This window comes from Gastrolobium bilobum, unplaced genomic scaffold (genome assembly GCF_033153095.1).
Source record: "Gastrolobium bilobum isolate Gb01-03AN ecotype WA unplaced genomic scaffold, APGP_CSIRO_Gbil_v1 utg3235, whole genome shotgun sequence".
In the NCBI taxonomy this organism is placed as follows: domain Eukaryota; kingdom Viridiplantae; phylum Streptophyta; class Magnoliopsida; order Fabales; family Fabaceae; genus Gastrolobium; species Gastrolobium bilobum.
Window position 1 is genome coordinate 142,566 of NW_026897048.1, and position 16,421 is coordinate 158,986.

A 16,421-nucleotide genomic window follows, 5' to 3' on the forward strand; every position below is an offset into this window, starting at 1 on the left:
GTACTCTCACTTCATGAATATCCACTTTACGTGGTGTTCCACTCTCACTAACTTCACCATTCTCAATGAACCTTGCATTTACAGATTCAATAATCCTTGTAGTATGATAAGGACAATAAAATCTATACCCTTTCAATTTTCCTGGATAACCAATGAAATAACCACTGATTGTCCTTGCATCCATTTTCTTTTATTGCGGATTGTAGTATCCAATCTTTGCCTGACAACCCCAAACATGCAGGTGTCTTATACTAAGTTTCCTTCCAGTCCAAAGTTCAAAAGGAGTCTTTGGAACTGACTTACTAGGAACCCTATTTAATACGTACATGGCAGTTTTTAGAGCATAAGTCCACAATGAAACAGGTAAAGAAGAATTACTTAACATACTCCTAACCATATCCAGTAAGGTCCTATTACGCCTTTCTGATACACCATTCTGTTGCGGTGTACCGGGCATTGTGTATTGAGCACAAATACCACGCTTTTCAGAAATTTAGCAAATGGGCCCGGATGTTGTCCACTTTCATCATACCTTCCATAATATTCACCACCCCTATCAGACCTGATAATCTTCACCTTTCTGTCTAATTGCCTTTCAACTTCATTAATATAAATCTCCAAAGCATTTTCGGCTTGAGACTTATCATGCAGCAAATAGACATAACCATAACGTGAATAATCATCAATGAAAGTGATAAAATATTTTTCTTTATTGAAAGCATTAACATCAAACGGACCACATACATCAGTGTGTATAATTTCAAGAAGCTGAGTGCTCCTTGTGGCTCCTTTCTTTGTGTGTTTTGTTTGTTTTCCTTTAATACAATCCACACAAACATTTAAATCAGTAAAATTCAAATCCAGAAGGATTTCATTATTTACCAATCTTTTCATTCTTTCTTTGGAAATGTGTCCTAAACGTTTGTGCCACAAGTAAGCGGAACATTCATCAATTAAGGTACGTTCAGTACCAACATTATGATGCAGAGTCATAAGCGTTTCAGCATAAAGATTATCAAGACATAATTTATATAATCCATCACATAAAGTACCATTACCAATCAAATGATTATGCTTGTACAAACTGAAACTACCACTACCAAATTTAAAAGAGTATCCAGCAACATCAAGTTTGGAGATTGAAACTAAATTCCTAGATATACTAGGGACATACAAAGTTTCGCATAAGTCCAAATGAAAACCACTGTCGAGAATTAAACGGTAAGTCCCAACAGCTTCCACCGAAACTTTCACTCTATTGCCCATAAGGACAAACTTTTCATTTGGCTTTGTGGTTTGGGTCATAAGGAATCCTTGCATTGTATTAGAAACATGAGTAGTACAACCAGAATCAATCCACCAAGTATTATAAGGAACTTCAGCAGGTTTGATTCATAACATACATAAGCACTAGGCTTACATTTCTTTTCGAACCAAGCCTTACGTTTCAGGAAGTCCTTTTTGAAATGCCCTTCCTTTTTACAGAAATGGCACCTCATCTTTGCATTACTTTCCTTTTTGTGGATATTGGAAGAAGAGGCCTCATTAACCTTAAGGGGTCCTCCTCCTCCTCCTTTCTTTTCATGCTTCTTAGCTTTATTCTTTTCAGCTCCTTAATGCTTTACATAATTGATGGAATGAGCTCCATGATTCTTGAGTCTGGTTTCCTCCTGAACTAGCATACTGTTCAATTCATGCACATTCCATTTATCTTTCATGGTATTATAGTTCATTTGGAAAGGACCATACTCAGACAGTAATGAGTTCAATACGAACTGCACCAGGAAGTTCTCATCCACAACCATTCCCAATGATTTCAATTTTGCCGCAATGCTTCTCATTTCAATAACATGCTCATGCATAGTACGCGAACCATCAAATTTCATGGTGGTCAGTGTACTCATAAGTGTCCCAGCAAGAGACTTATCAGTGGTTATTTCATTGGTTATCCAGAAAAATCGAAAGGATATAGATTTTACTATCCTTATGAGCAATCGAAATTGACCGACTACTCTCGTAACAAATATCATGGGATTGACTACTAAATAATTATTATTGATCATTTTGAGTGATCATCACTCACGTCATAACTATCCATGTCTACTATCAATCAATCAGACAAATATGGTACTATTAACCGTTCAATAGTTATTATTGAAAACAATAAAATAAAATAAAATAAAACATTACGTGATAACTACTGAATTCTATTAAATTTGAGTCATAGTGACTATTTATCAAAAGAAAAACTTTGGCCTCATGAGAAAAAAAAATTCTAGCTATCAAATGATTGAACAATCTTAGTTGACATTCAAATAAAATGTGTAATGAGTTATAAGTACATTACATAATTTTGTTTAGGAGAAAGATAAGTATTTCTTACTCATTATCTAGCCGTGAAGTGAGGGGACAATCTATTTTTACCTTTTAAAAAATAACTACTAGTATTTCGTGGTGGAGCCACAAAATTTTTTTAGCTCGTGCCAAAAAATTGTCCCCCAAAATTTTAGTTTGTGTCATTGTTTTATCTATTTTGCATAATTGCCAAATTTTAGCCTCACTTATACCAAATTCTAAAAAGTTTAAAACTAACTAGTTCCAAGACACAAGATAGCCCCAAGTAGCTCCACCACTACTAGTATTACTCATAGAGTGTTTAACAATCATGTTTGACATCACCCTTCATGTCATTACAGGAGTTGTCTGTTATTTTCTTCCCTGACTTTGTTGAAAGATAATGTTTGCATTAGTTTAAAAGATATAAAAATATGAAGTATATAGAATAGATATAAAAGAATAAACTCAGATAGAAAGTACATTTAAACATAGTAAAGTTTGTTTTGTTTTCTAGTCAATGACAATTACATTTGATGTTTATCTAAATATCAATATATGGCAACTAAAGTAAATAAGATAGGATAAGAAGAATTGAATTGGGATTTCAAAATTGGATAAAAAGTAGATTTTAACGTGACAAAATTTGTTCATCACACAAGAATACTTGTACAATACACAAGAAATTTGCTAGTTAATTAAGAGGTCTATACAGTAATAAATGTTTAAATTTACAAAATAAAATACTTCTTCAGAGGAGCAACTTTAATCTCTCAAATAATTAATGATTAATCTTGACGAGACAGAAAAAGGAAATAAAGAAATTTTTTGTGTAGATTTGGTTCAATTTCATGCCATAAATACAAATTAGTTGGGCTTATATATGGCTCATAAGATTTAAATCAAAATTTAACTATGTCATGGTGGATTTTGTTCGATTAACAAATTATGAGTGAAGCATATACAAATGTATCAAAATATTGTATAGATTGTTATCAAAAAAAAAAAAAAATATTGTATAGATATATTTGGTACAAGAGATTTTAAAGCAATAAAAAATATTTTAATTTTGGAAAAGTTATAAAGAAGCAATTGAAAATGAAACAAGTCGTGATTAATGCGAATTCATCGTATTATACTAAGATCGGATTGTTTTATATAAAGGTTCCTTACTTTATATGAACTCTAAAACTTAAGAATTAAATAAATAAGAGAATATAAAGATAATGGAGATAGGAAAAAGATTAAGTTAATATAATAAAACTTCAATGCTACGAAAAAGCGAAAGTTTGACCAGTCTGCTACTTAATCTTCCTTGTTTTCGTTTACCCATGGCCAGTGGAGGTAGATGTATTAGATTGGCCTACAGAGGCTTACAGTCTAGCCTATATTAGATCAGACTTGATCTATTATAAATGGTAAAATAAAAATAAGTCTAGACTTTAAAAAAAATCTATTTAGAAAACAAGTCATAGATTTTTTTGTACATGTCGGGCCTATAAGTCTACTGACTGGCCTATATTATATTATTTATTTTAAATAAAATAAATAAAGTTATTATTTTAATAATTTTGAATAAGAAAGTAATATTATTTTAGTTATTTTTTTAATTATTGAATGTTTAATAAACTTAAACAGGCTATCAGGCCTAGGCCAAGACTTTTATTTTTTAAATATACATCAGGCCATACTTATAATTTGGAGTCTACACTGGCTATCAGGCCAGGCCAGATTCAATATTTTTTACACAGACCTAACCTATTTAAGTCAAAGCCTAATCTAGCCTAATCTATTTACATCGCTACCCATAACTCTCTACATAGATATCATATACAGTTGCATTTTTTACAAGAACAATTCTATTATGAAAAGATTAAGAAATTATAACCTGAAACGTTGATTTCTTACAAATAATATGATGACTTCAAAGGTTTAGTATGGCTCCGTCAATATTTTATTTCAAGCTTTGCGACTGCTCTGGTAGACAAGCACTAATTTATATCTGTTGAAACCTTTTTTGTTTTGCAGTTGTTCGAGTTCATTTATATATTAAGTCAATCAACTAAACATAATTTTTTTTCAAATTTTCAATTGAAAATAATTCCTACAGAACAGACAACAAAAGGTTAAGTTTCAATTGATTAGGTTTGAACCTATGGTTGCGGTGTGCGGGAGTTGATAGTTGGTAGTTGACATTGAATGCGTGTGGACCAGATTACCACCCATTTATTTTTTGGTTACCGGCGATTTTTTTCAGTCCAACTTTATGCTCGAAACTTGGTTCAATTCTCAACTTTTCCGATACCTAATCTCGTTTTAAGATTTTGAAGATGTTGGTGTTTTTTTAATTTTGTATAAGGCTTGTCTCTTTTAATCTAAAATTTTAATTAAGGGAAAAAAAATCTAACAAATGAAACCTTCAAAGAAATTACCAAATCCGTACAAGGACAGATCCTTATACACCCGACAAAATTTTCTTAAATTATAAAGTTATGAGACATCATTATTTTTGGTTAAAATAAAAATTTATTAAGTAGCGTAATGTGATGTTTGACAGTGGTTGTTTTGTATTCTTATTTAGAAGAAGACTGAAAAAGACATTTAGAATATTTCCACACACACACAAAAAAAAAGACATTTATAATACACATATGTGAAAATTTAAAAAGTGTCGTATATTATGCGTTGTATAGGTATTTGACTTGGCACGCGTTAACGTAGTGGTGTGTGGTTCCCACCATAGAAAGCAATTTGTCAAAGATGGTTGAGCTCAGCGCTGAGCAAATTATATTTTTTTCAATAAGAAAGAACAAATGTATCAATTTTGATATCATTTATTAAAAAAAGAATTGTCTATTTATATATATTTTTTATACCGATCATAATTATTTTTTTAAGATAAGTTGATACTGATATTCCTACGAACTCATGTTATCTCTTCATCTGTTCAGCTTGTGTCGACAATTAATCTACAGAGTTCTATTTATATTATTTTAAATTATTCCAAAGATATTTCACAATTGATAATCAAAGACTGATTTTATCGAGACAGAGAGATTACCAATAGATATAGCATCTATCAATAACTTTTTTTTCCCATATACACAGTTAAAAATTCAACCTCGATCAACGTAGAGCGGCAAAATGGGCGGTCCATCTTACTCTGTCATCAATCTGTCAAAAAATGGGTCAGCTCGTCCCGTCTCGTTTGGTGAGTTAGGCGAGTTGGCCCGTCAGCCCGAACCTATTTTACACTGATCCGCTTCCGCCCGCCTATGCTCATCAAAAGATGAGCTTGCCCCGTCTCGCCTCACTTTTGAGATGGGTTAAAAAACTCAGTCCGTCCCGCTTAACGGATTGGACGGGTTGACCCGTCGAACCGAGCCCGTTTTGACGACTCTAAGCTTAAGTATATGTTATTCTATTTTTTTTGATAAGCTATTTATGTTATTTTGTATTTAAAGAAATCAGTCTTACATTGACACAAAATTAGGCAAAAAAAAATTAATTTAATGTTTTTTAATAAATTAACTACGCATTTATTATAGTTTTGGAAGAAGGATTACCTGATCTAAATTTAAATTGTGTTTGTGATAAATAAAATATGTCAAATGAGATGTCATTGCGTAGATCTCGAAAAGCTATGTGGAATCAAAAAAAGAATTACCTAGTTTGGATACCCGAGTCAAAAGTTATAGCTTTCAGAAGTTTTATGATTAAATTATTTTATTTTTGGGAAAAAAAATATTACACGTGTCAACGCCTGATAAGTGACAGCTCAATTAGACGTGATTGAGTGACGCCCAATATAGGTGTCTTTAATGACATTCAAAATGGGCGTCGTATTATATAATAAATATGTAATTATTTTCAAAATTGTAATAAATGCGTAATTAATTTATTAAAAAACATTAACTTAATTTTTTTCCCACAAAATTAGGATGAGTCTTACTTTAATATAACTATTTTCTTTTTTTGTGGGACGATCGTAAAAATATACTAAAATAAATATAAAAAGAAAAATTCCAAAATCTCTGCCTAAGTACCAAATTCTAAATAAGAATCCAACTAAGAGATATTTTGGAAGGTCAAAAATGCCAGGACACTAAGACCAGGGAAGGTTCAACCAGGGAAAGGGATCCAAATTCTTCATCTCTTACTCTTGGTCTCTCTTTTCTTCACTCTCTGTTATGGCTCCAAACAAAGTCAATTCCTCGGTAATTGTATTCCTGTCTTTTGTATTTTGATCATGTCCTTCTTAATTGCTGCTTGCAGAATTTTTCTCTTTGTTATTTAATCTTAATTATTAGTTGGGTTCATGTGTGTTTACTTCTAGGGTTTTTCGTTATTAATTGGTTTTGTTCATATGGCTGCTTGCTTCAAGTCCCATTTTGAGGTTAGGATTTAGTTTTGGGTTTTTGCTCCTGGAATTTGGGAGCCTGGGAATCATTTACTGTTTCAACATGTCTAAACTTGTTCATACTAGCAAAGTTCAATTATTTGAATTGGAAAAAAAAAAATTGAGGATGCCCAAAAATGATTAGAGATAAAATTGACCTTGATTATCTTGCTACTTACTGGATCAGCATCCAGTAGTGCTGCTTATATGAACAACATTTCTAGTTTTTTACTTGGGATTTGTGGCAAACCTCTACTCTTCATGTCAGTTCGTGCTACCTCCATTGCACTTTGACATAGAGCTGTAGAGTGCAGAGGATATATCTGCTAATATGAATGAATTTCTATCTAGTAGTCATTCATATGTTTTTCTTATAAAACAAAGGAGAAACAAAGTCCACCGATGTTAATAGTTCTGTGATTTCTTTATTTATAATTATATCTATTTTTTAGACTGTAGCATGATAATCCACTGTTTTGGAGGGCCGCAGTTTCACATATAGCAGTTTTAGTTACAAGTGTATTTATTGGTTTGTCTGATTTCCTTCATGTAGCAGGGAAATGCAAGTATGTCATGTTCTCAGCCTGAGAATGGTTTTATCAGTTCCTTTTCTCTCTTCCCTGAGAAAGCAGTGCAAGAACTTCTTCAATCTCCAATCCAGGGGTCAGATGACCATCTTGTAGAGTTCTCTGAAGCTTTAAGAAGTATGAACATATTTTGTTGAAATTATTAATATCAACTGCAACAAGACATGATCTTGATACAGATATCTTTGTCCTTATTTTATCTTAAACTCCTTCTAGCTGTTGCGAAGGCCCTCAGGCGAGTTGCTGAAGGAAAAGCTTCTGCTCAAGCTGAGGCTGCTGAATGGAAACGTAAATATGAGTTGGAGAGAACACGGAATCTACAGTTTGAAGATAAAGGTACGAATGATTGAATAACTACAAGATGGAGCTTCTTTAATTATATTTTCTATTCTTTAACAATTGATGTTGCAGAAGGAACTGAAACTTTTTCATCTGTTTTTGACTTAACTGCAATCCTGCTCCCTTTTTACTTGTAGATTGCTGAACAATTTATTTCTTTTGATTGCTTCTGCTCATACATTTCAGTTATATACAATGTCTTTTGCTTTTGATTTTTTTTTTATTCCATATTCATCCAAAGTTGTTTATAGACATTTTAGTCAGTGATTTTTGTACTATTATTATTTTTTATTTTATTTTTTTTTTGGGGGGGGGGGGGGTGGTGGTTCTGTTTCTGATCTGATCTCTAATTATTTAAGCACAATAGTCCTTTTGTTTTCATTATTGAGTTTAGAATTAAAAAAACCCACTCCACATTAAACCTCAACTAGCGAAGGTGGAATTAGGGTAATCCTTATACATATTCTTACCCTTGCATATTTGTAAAGAGGTTGTTTTCGGATTTGAACCCATGACCTTTCAGTCATAAATGAACAACTTTAATACTGCTCCTCTGTATTATTGAATATAGAATATCCCTGCAATTTACGTTAGTTTGCGTAAATTCAGTTTGATGGCCTCAATCTTGACCTGAGGAGAAAGTAAACTATGGAATGATTTTGGATATCAATATTGTACCTTCGGAAGTTCTAATATCTAGGAAGGTCCAGTGGTATGATTGAAAAATTCTGAACGATGTAGTTATGGAAACACAGAAGTGAAAGCTGGTAGTTTCTAATTTGCTATGACTTCCATGTTTGTGTTACCGTGTGGCCTGTATCATACTCTTGCTGACTATATGCTTTCCATCTCAACTGCTACCTTATGTTCTGTCTATATTTCAACTCTGGTAGTTTAAATTTATGTTTGCTGCTTGTTTTTATTATAGAGAAATCCTGCCTGGAGCATCAGGCTGATTTTGATGATATGAGGAGAAATAACCCTGTCAACCAACCTACATTGTGTAATGAAGCTAATGAGCAGGCTGAAAGATGTTGTTCAACGAATGGTATCTGCTCCCATGAGGTTCTTAGGGATGGGAAACCCGATTTTAATTCTAAGATGATCAGAAAGGTATTTTATAAATCCTTGATTAAAGCAAAATGGGGTATTATGATCATCCTGTTGCAGCTGTGTTTCCTATTGATACTTTGAAATATTTGTGTCTGTGTGTGTACATGTGTTTGTCTACATATGTATTCAATTTGCTGATGCTTCTCATCTTAGAACATCTGTAAAGCTGAATAGATTATGACTCTGCAGAACAACTCAAGCTGTTGAGCCTTATGCCATTACATTTAAATGAGAAATGGGATAATTAGTAATGGTGTTACTGGGACAGAATTATGGTAATTACTATCGAATTTTATGTATCTCTTTTCCCATGACAGTGCGAGTACTACACCATATGTTTTGAGGAACTTGTCCAACCAGTATCAAATTCATACCCTTGTAGTAATTTATATTTGTTGTGTCTATTAACAAAGTTAAAATTACCAATTCAAATGTAACTGAAATTGTTCTTTTTTGTGACAGGCTTCATTTAAACTTTCATGGTACTGCAAAGGTGAGCAAAGTGATCAGCACAAACATGATGTTGTCTCTTTTGAAAGAGGAAACATAACCACTGCAGAGCGCAGTAGTAAGCAGGTATCAATTCTTCTGTCATGGAGGTTTTGATTTTATTACTCAACAAATTATCTTACATCGATAAGCTTGTATGTCTCTTCTTAAAGTTTGTCGTCATGCTAGTACTAAATTTTTCGTAGTTATACTTTTAAGTTTTCTTATTGAAAAGTCATCTTTATTTCAGATCTCTTTGAAGTGGGAGTCATGCCCACAGACGGTGCTCATATTGACCAAACCAAATTCAGTTTCAGTTCAAATTCTGTGTGCTGAAATGATAAGGTGTGAATCACAACATGTTGTTTGTTTTAACTTTCAGATCTTCCAAGGTCATATTTTCTTCCTTCCCTTTACTTATAATATATTGTTATGGAATGAAATTTATATCAGATAGCTCACAAGTTATTTGTTGCACATTGCAACTGCTGCTGGTGTCTTTCATTCTTTCTTTATTAATTGTTGTTAGGAGGGCTTAGAGGTCTCTACTTAATGCGGAAGCTAAGAGCATTCTGTGCGTTGATATATATAGATATATATTACAGATATAATATTTGAGCCTGATGGAAAATCAATAATTCATGCAAAAATTAACGTTCACCTGACTTTGCAATTCATTCTGTGTGAAGTTGGTGTGGAAGACTGAAGATTGTTTCCTGTCAAGTTTTAAGTTTAACATCACTTAATATTTTGCATTTTATAACATGAAATTCTTCATTTTGATTTACCTTTTTAGTACAGCCAAACCTTGGTTAAATGGTGTTACTTGCCTTTTTTTCCCAGATGGCTGAGGCAGCAAAAGAAATTACACATTTATGTGGAACCACGTGTCAGGGTGGAACTTTTGACAGAGTCATCATACTTCAACTTTTTAGAAACTTGGAATGATGGTAAGCAATTAAATATTTGATGTCCTAAAGGGATACTCTTCACTTGATGTACTTCACAAAATTGCAGAGTTTGTACATTGATGTTATACTTGGAGGTATTGCCAGGGCTTTTTTTTAATGCTATATTTGTGGATCCATTGCATCTGAGAGGTGCACCTTATCTAGATATGCTAACTTATGTATAGAAATATTGTGAAGATAAGGAAAACAGTGATGGGCCAAAGAAAGTTTAGTATTACTTCTTCTAGCGACTCATTAACTAGGATTATATCAGATGTAAGAAACATGCATTAAGGCACTAGCTCTTGGATGTACCTGATAAGTACATCTAATACCAAGGTAACAATGGACCTTTGGTGCAAACCATGCCTTCTATTAGTTTCAATTATGGCCTGCTATTTTGGTAAGCTAGCATCCAAATATTGTAACACTTGAAGTGATGCATCTTTATTGTTGCCATAATTTTGGCAGTTATGTTTTTTTCTGTGCTTGTATAATATGGTATTAATTCTATGTTTAGCTTTTAGTTCAGCATTTGAGCAGGAAATAGTGCTTTGACTATTTGAGTTTAGCTCAGAATTGATGTACCAGATCAATCATTTTCTTGAGGCAAATAATATGATTTTAGATTAAAAAAGCTGTGCTATTTATTGTATCATGGCCTCCTTGTTTGATTTAAGATAATGAATTTCACTTCAGGCAATATCTTGTATTATATTTTTAGTTAACTATTTCATGATAGTGGTGGCATACTTTTATTATTCTCAAAATTTGAATTTTTATATCAATCATTTTTTTTGCTTGTAGATAAGGAAATTTTGATGCTGCACACTAAAGTTGACCTTGTGATAACTCTTGGTGGAGATGGCACTGTCCTATGGGTATGTGAAACCAATTTAACTAATTTGCAATCGGATGACAACTGTAAGGTTCATTTTTCTAAGTGAATTTTGTCAATTTTGTCAAATAAGATATGTTTTGAAGCTGTAAAAGCATTTGCATAAATTTTAGCCTACAACTATTGTGAATAATGGAGGAACTGACACACCACAGGGAACTCTTTCAGATTTCCAGTTATATATCCATACCACTGATTTCTGAAATTTAAGCACTTTTAGAATTGCTGATGTGTTTTACTTTTAACAGTATATATTGCTTGATATTTTATTCCCTGTGAATGATTCTATGCATTGAGATATCTGTGTGGGAGAGATATCATGTCCAAGGAAGTTTGAATCATGCATATACATTATGTATCAAAATGTTCTTTTAACTATTTATTCAAACTAGTAAATCATTAAAATGTAAAAACTATTTTCTTTCATATCTAGAGTTTAAACATTTAATTAACATTTTTTATTTTTGAAACTTATACTTCTAGGAATATGACAATATCATAATATATATTGCATATTAGTTTGCTTTGTTATATTGATTGGTTTGCTTTTATATGGGTTCATTGATTTCCGACCCCAATTAATTTGGAATAAACGTGATATTGTATTGAGAAGTAATTATCATGTACTAAATGTGCAGGCAGCGTCTATGTTCAAAGGGCCAGTGCCTCCTCTTGTGCCCTTTTCTTTGGGGTCTCTTGGCTTTATGACCCCTTTCTGTATCCTCCAACTTGGCCTAAATGTATATTAACTTCTTGTTATTATAATATCTGTTTTCATTTCTAATTGGAAGCTGAACTTAACCATCCTTCAGATAGTGAAAATTACAAAGAATGCCTTGAATCAATTTTGAAGGGCCCCATTAGTATCACCTTACGGCACCGTTTGCTATGTCATGTTATACGAGATGCAGCTAAAAATGAATATGAAACTGAAGAACCAATACTTGTTCTAAATGAGGTTACTATTGATCGTGGAATATCATCTTACCTCACAAATTTGGAATGCTACTGTGACAACTCCTTTGTCACATGTGTGCAAGGGGATGGATTAATCTTGTCCACAACATCCGGCAGTACTGCATATTCGTTGGCGGCTGGAGGATCAATGGTCCATCCTCAGGTAATTTGTTGAATAGTTTCTTATTCTTATGCCTTGATTGCAGTATTTAATTTTATTTTATTTTAATTGACAATATTTATCTCAGTCAATAAATATTGATAGGTTGGACTACTTTTTTGTTACTAGTTTTACCTAGAAGTTTTTCCCATTTACATATTACTTTTCTTATTATTTTTTCCCCTTCTGTTATTGGATAGATACCTCTGATAGTGTATTTTTTATTCTTAGAGAAGATTTTACTCTGGAAATTTTGGTCAATCCTTCTATTGAAGTTGTTTCTTGGTCTTGAAATAGATAATGAATGTAGTATGGTATTGACATAAAATTTTATTAAGCTTGAAGCTACAGTTTTTGTGCACCATTGTGCTTCCTTGTAATGGCTTTTACAAGAAAATAAACTATTGGGATTTAAGATGAATTTATTGTGCAAGAAAGTATACTTAATGAATAAATTGCAATTTGCCGTTTGAACTTTGTAACAGTGTCCTGAGAATGTGTCTTTAGTTTTAGTTATGATTTGATGGAGTTCTAAAAAGTGTTCAATTCAGGAATTTCAGTTTTTGGGGATTGGGTGGGAATTTAAGATGAATTTATTGTACAAGAAAGTATACTTAAAGAAATAATTGAAGGCTGTTGGAGTCGCCTGAAGATTTCTAGAAGTGTTAACCGAGGAAGAAAATAACAGAAACAAAGTTGGACAAAAATTCTATTATAAAGTTAGTTTTCTACTTCTCCTTCCAGGTAAATTTATAAACTGAAAGTCTTACTTGGACTAAACTTCCAGGTGACTATTCCCAAGGTAGGAAAAGGTCAAATTTGAAAATTAGGAGAATAAAATTGAATTGAAAATAACAAGCTTTCCTAGATTGACTTTCCTACTTTTCTTAATTATCTAAAAGGTCAAAACTATAGAATATTGTTGCCTTTTTTAGTTTTTGCATTATAGGATTTATGTGGAATCTCTCAATCAAGTATATTTTCTCTGAATAAATTATTGAAAGAAAGCAAAAAATTTACAGTTAGGTGAATGCAAGTTACTAATGAAACTATAAGAACATCAACTGCAAAAGTATGCTCCAGTCATTTTGAATAAAATAAGCAAAAAGTTGAAAGAAAAACACCATAAAGCATAAAGCCACTAAAACAATATTGTGCCAAAAGCATTACTGCCAATATGGTACACCCTCCGATGTGATTTGCCTTATTTCTTCCCTCAAAATCCCTTGTAAAGCATTAACAAAGTTTCCTTCACAGCATATGGACTGTCTCACTCACAGTCAAAAGAGCATTCAGCCTAAACTAGATGTTCCAAAATAATAGCAATTGTTGGAGTATAGAGTAGGAATAATAGGGTATGGTTGTGGAAATACGTGATAATTTTATGGGTTGGGAACCCTATCATAATTAAGGTATGCATTATTAGTTTGGTTATCTAGTCTATGGAATAACTTAGGTTGCGTTTGATGCATATTGAGGGACAAGACAAATAGAACAGTACAACACAAGTGATTGAGTAATAGAACAATCTTTCGTGTTGTTATTTGTTTGATCACCAATGCATGGGAGTAAAAAAATTTGATATCCATGGATAGAATAACGGAAAATTTATCATAACACACTGTGTTATGTATTGTTTTGCGTGCGATAGAATAAAGGATTAATTTGAATGTAGAATTCCTTTGTGCATTAATTGCTTAATTGCATTTCATTAACAGCTATTAATTGTCAGTTCATTAAAGAATTATCTTCACTTTTGTCTCTCATTTAAGGCTGTTAGATTGTTACAAATGCCATAGAAATCTATTTCATGAAGTTAACATTCACCTTAACCTTAACAGTGGCCGTGACATCAGTCACCTAATTGATTCCATTTTACTTGTCTAGAACTTTAAATGAATATTATCAATATGCACCTCCATTTGAAACCGAGTCTTCAAATCTGCAGGTTCCGGGTATTTTGTTCACACCAATTTGCCCACATTCCCTATCTTTTAGGCCATTGATATTCCCTGAGCATGTCACTTTACGGGTGCAAGTACCATTCAATAGCAGAAGTCCTGCATGGGCTTCATTTGATGGCAAGGACAGGAAGCGATTAGCACCGGGAGATGCACTAGTTTGCAGCATGGCACCCTGGCCTGTTCCTACAGCTTGTCTAGTTGATTCTACTAATGACTTCTTGCGCAGTATTCATGAGGGCCTCCATTGGAATTTGAGAAAGACACAGTCTTTTGATGGCCCCCGGGAATTATGACTTCTCATTATCCTTCTTTTTTAGTAGGCCTTCAGGGACTACCTAGCAATTATAGTTGGTAATTGACTTGTCATTTCTTATGAGAAAGAATGGGGTGTTATAGAAACTCTACTAGCAACTAAAATTTAATGTAGTTTTCTCCCTTATATGGTGAATAGCTACTTGTAGTTATAATTTATTACACAGCTAGTATCCACTGATGATGATGAAAAATGTAAAGATTGAGTCGTGAGATTATGTTATTGTTGACAAGTACATTGTAAGAACTGAATACATATGTAGAATCGATATATTCTTATATTTACAATAATCTTAAGTGAGTATTCTCTACGTTGTTCCGTTCTCTCCCCAAGTTACTTTAGTCAGTAGTGATATATCCACAAATAGTTAGCTCCGCTTATTCACAGGCCTTTTATCATTAATGGCTTAAATATATTTTTAGTCCTTGTAAATATATCAAATTTTAGATATGGTTTATTTGATTATTATTTTCTTTTCTAAAAGTGAGTATTTTGTAAATCTATATGAAATACTCAAATCTAAAAGTGCATAGATATAAATAGATACAATTTTGAATAAAGGAAAGATATTCATTAAAACACAAATTGATAACTTTAGGCATTTTTAATTTTCCAAAGTTATAAGAAAACTTTATATATATATATGTACTGCCAAGCATCTTTACACACCATGTAAGAGTATATGGCTATTTAATACTTAATAGTTATCATTCAAGGTATTGTGAATAATACCCTTTTCGTAAATGTATTTTTATGGAGTCCCCTCTGCCATTAAACCGACATGCTTAGCTACCGCCACACCATGTGTATTAAAGATTGCGTACTGTACGTTGGTGACTTTTGAAAAGCACAAAAAGAGGCGACCTTCAAAAAAATTATTTAAAAAATGATAAAAAGCACAGCATAATGAACTATGAAATATTCTAATGTCACGGTGACTTTATATGAGATAATTTCAAATATTTATAAACAAATCATCTTTCCTCTTCTATCCCAAACTCAAATTTCACCAATTTACCTATAAAATATCGTCCCACATCAGGATACACTCAAATGGAGAAAAAGAACTGCACCATTCTTAAATTGCAAAGCGGTGTATTCATAAAATAATATCTCTCGTAACCATATAAACTTTAATATTAAATAATGAGACAAGTTATATTTACAAACTTTTTTGTTTACAAATTACATTATCTTCTTCCGGAAGAACTCTAATTTCACTATGTTTTCCCGAGAGAAGATAGTGTAATTTGCAAAAATTTATAAAAAAAAAATTGTAAACGAATCCTTCTCCTTAAATAATATCCTTTCACATTATTTATTAACATGACTTATTTTTTTATAACAAAAAAGAAAAAAAGTAAAATTAGTAAAACTTACACAAATAATAATAGGTCATATTATAATTAATTTTGTAATGTTTATAAATTACATATAGATTCAAAACCATTTATATCTGAATTTAACACAAACAACTAAGAACATACTCACATGAAGACAAAGCAAATCCACCCAGACTGAATTTAACGAGTGAAAAGAAATCTCAAAAAGGCATATTTATAATTAGAATTCCAAAGGCAAGACCTAGCATAACAAAGTAAGGAGGAATCAGTCAATATATAGGCCAAGTTTGTGAAAAAATACACAGCCAGTAGTTCATGCTAGAGAAAAAAAAAAGGTGGAGGGATGAGTCTCAGTTCAAAAGCAGAGAATTTTTTTTAGCTAGTAACAAATAACTTTTTTCTTTAACATCTTTCAATCTGCAGCATCTTTTTCATCGAGTTTAAAATTATGTCATTGTACACCAAAAAAATTACGTCCAACATCCTCATAACATCAATTGAATGAGGAAACTTGTAAGAAAAACAAGAATACGCAAAGAGTGCTCAGCAATGAGCATATAAATATAGAGAGGAAG

General features: G+C 32.3%; 1 protein-coding gene across 2 annotated transcripts; it reads left to right on the forward strand.

Moving 5' to 3' along the window:
- Nucleotides 1-6,401: 6,401 nt before the first annotated feature.
- Nucleotides 6,402-14,782, forward strand: LOC133303686 (NAD(H) kinase 1). Of its 2 annotated transcripts, none has more exons than XM_061503639.1 (11): nt 6,402-6,551; nt 7,290-7,437; nt 7,537-7,656; nt 8,588-8,772; nt 9,235-9,348; nt 9,512-9,606; nt 10,105-10,211; nt 11,019-11,092; nt 11,748-11,826; nt 11,922-12,229; nt 14,175-14,782. In XM_061503639.1, the coding sequence occupies exons 1-11, from the start codon at nt 6,525-6,527 to the stop codon at nt 14,481-14,483; spliced, it is 1,566 nt and encodes a 521-aa protein (XP_061359623.1). In that variant the 5' UTR covers nt 6,402-6,524; the 3' UTR covers nt 14,484-14,782. The 2 variants fall into 2 exon arrangements, with proteins under 2 accessions (XP_061359623.1, XP_061359622.1); XM_061503638.1 differs by having other exon boundaries at nt 6,405-6,551; nt 7,287-7,437.
- The last annotated feature ends 1,639 nt before the right edge of the window (nt 14,783-16,421 follow it).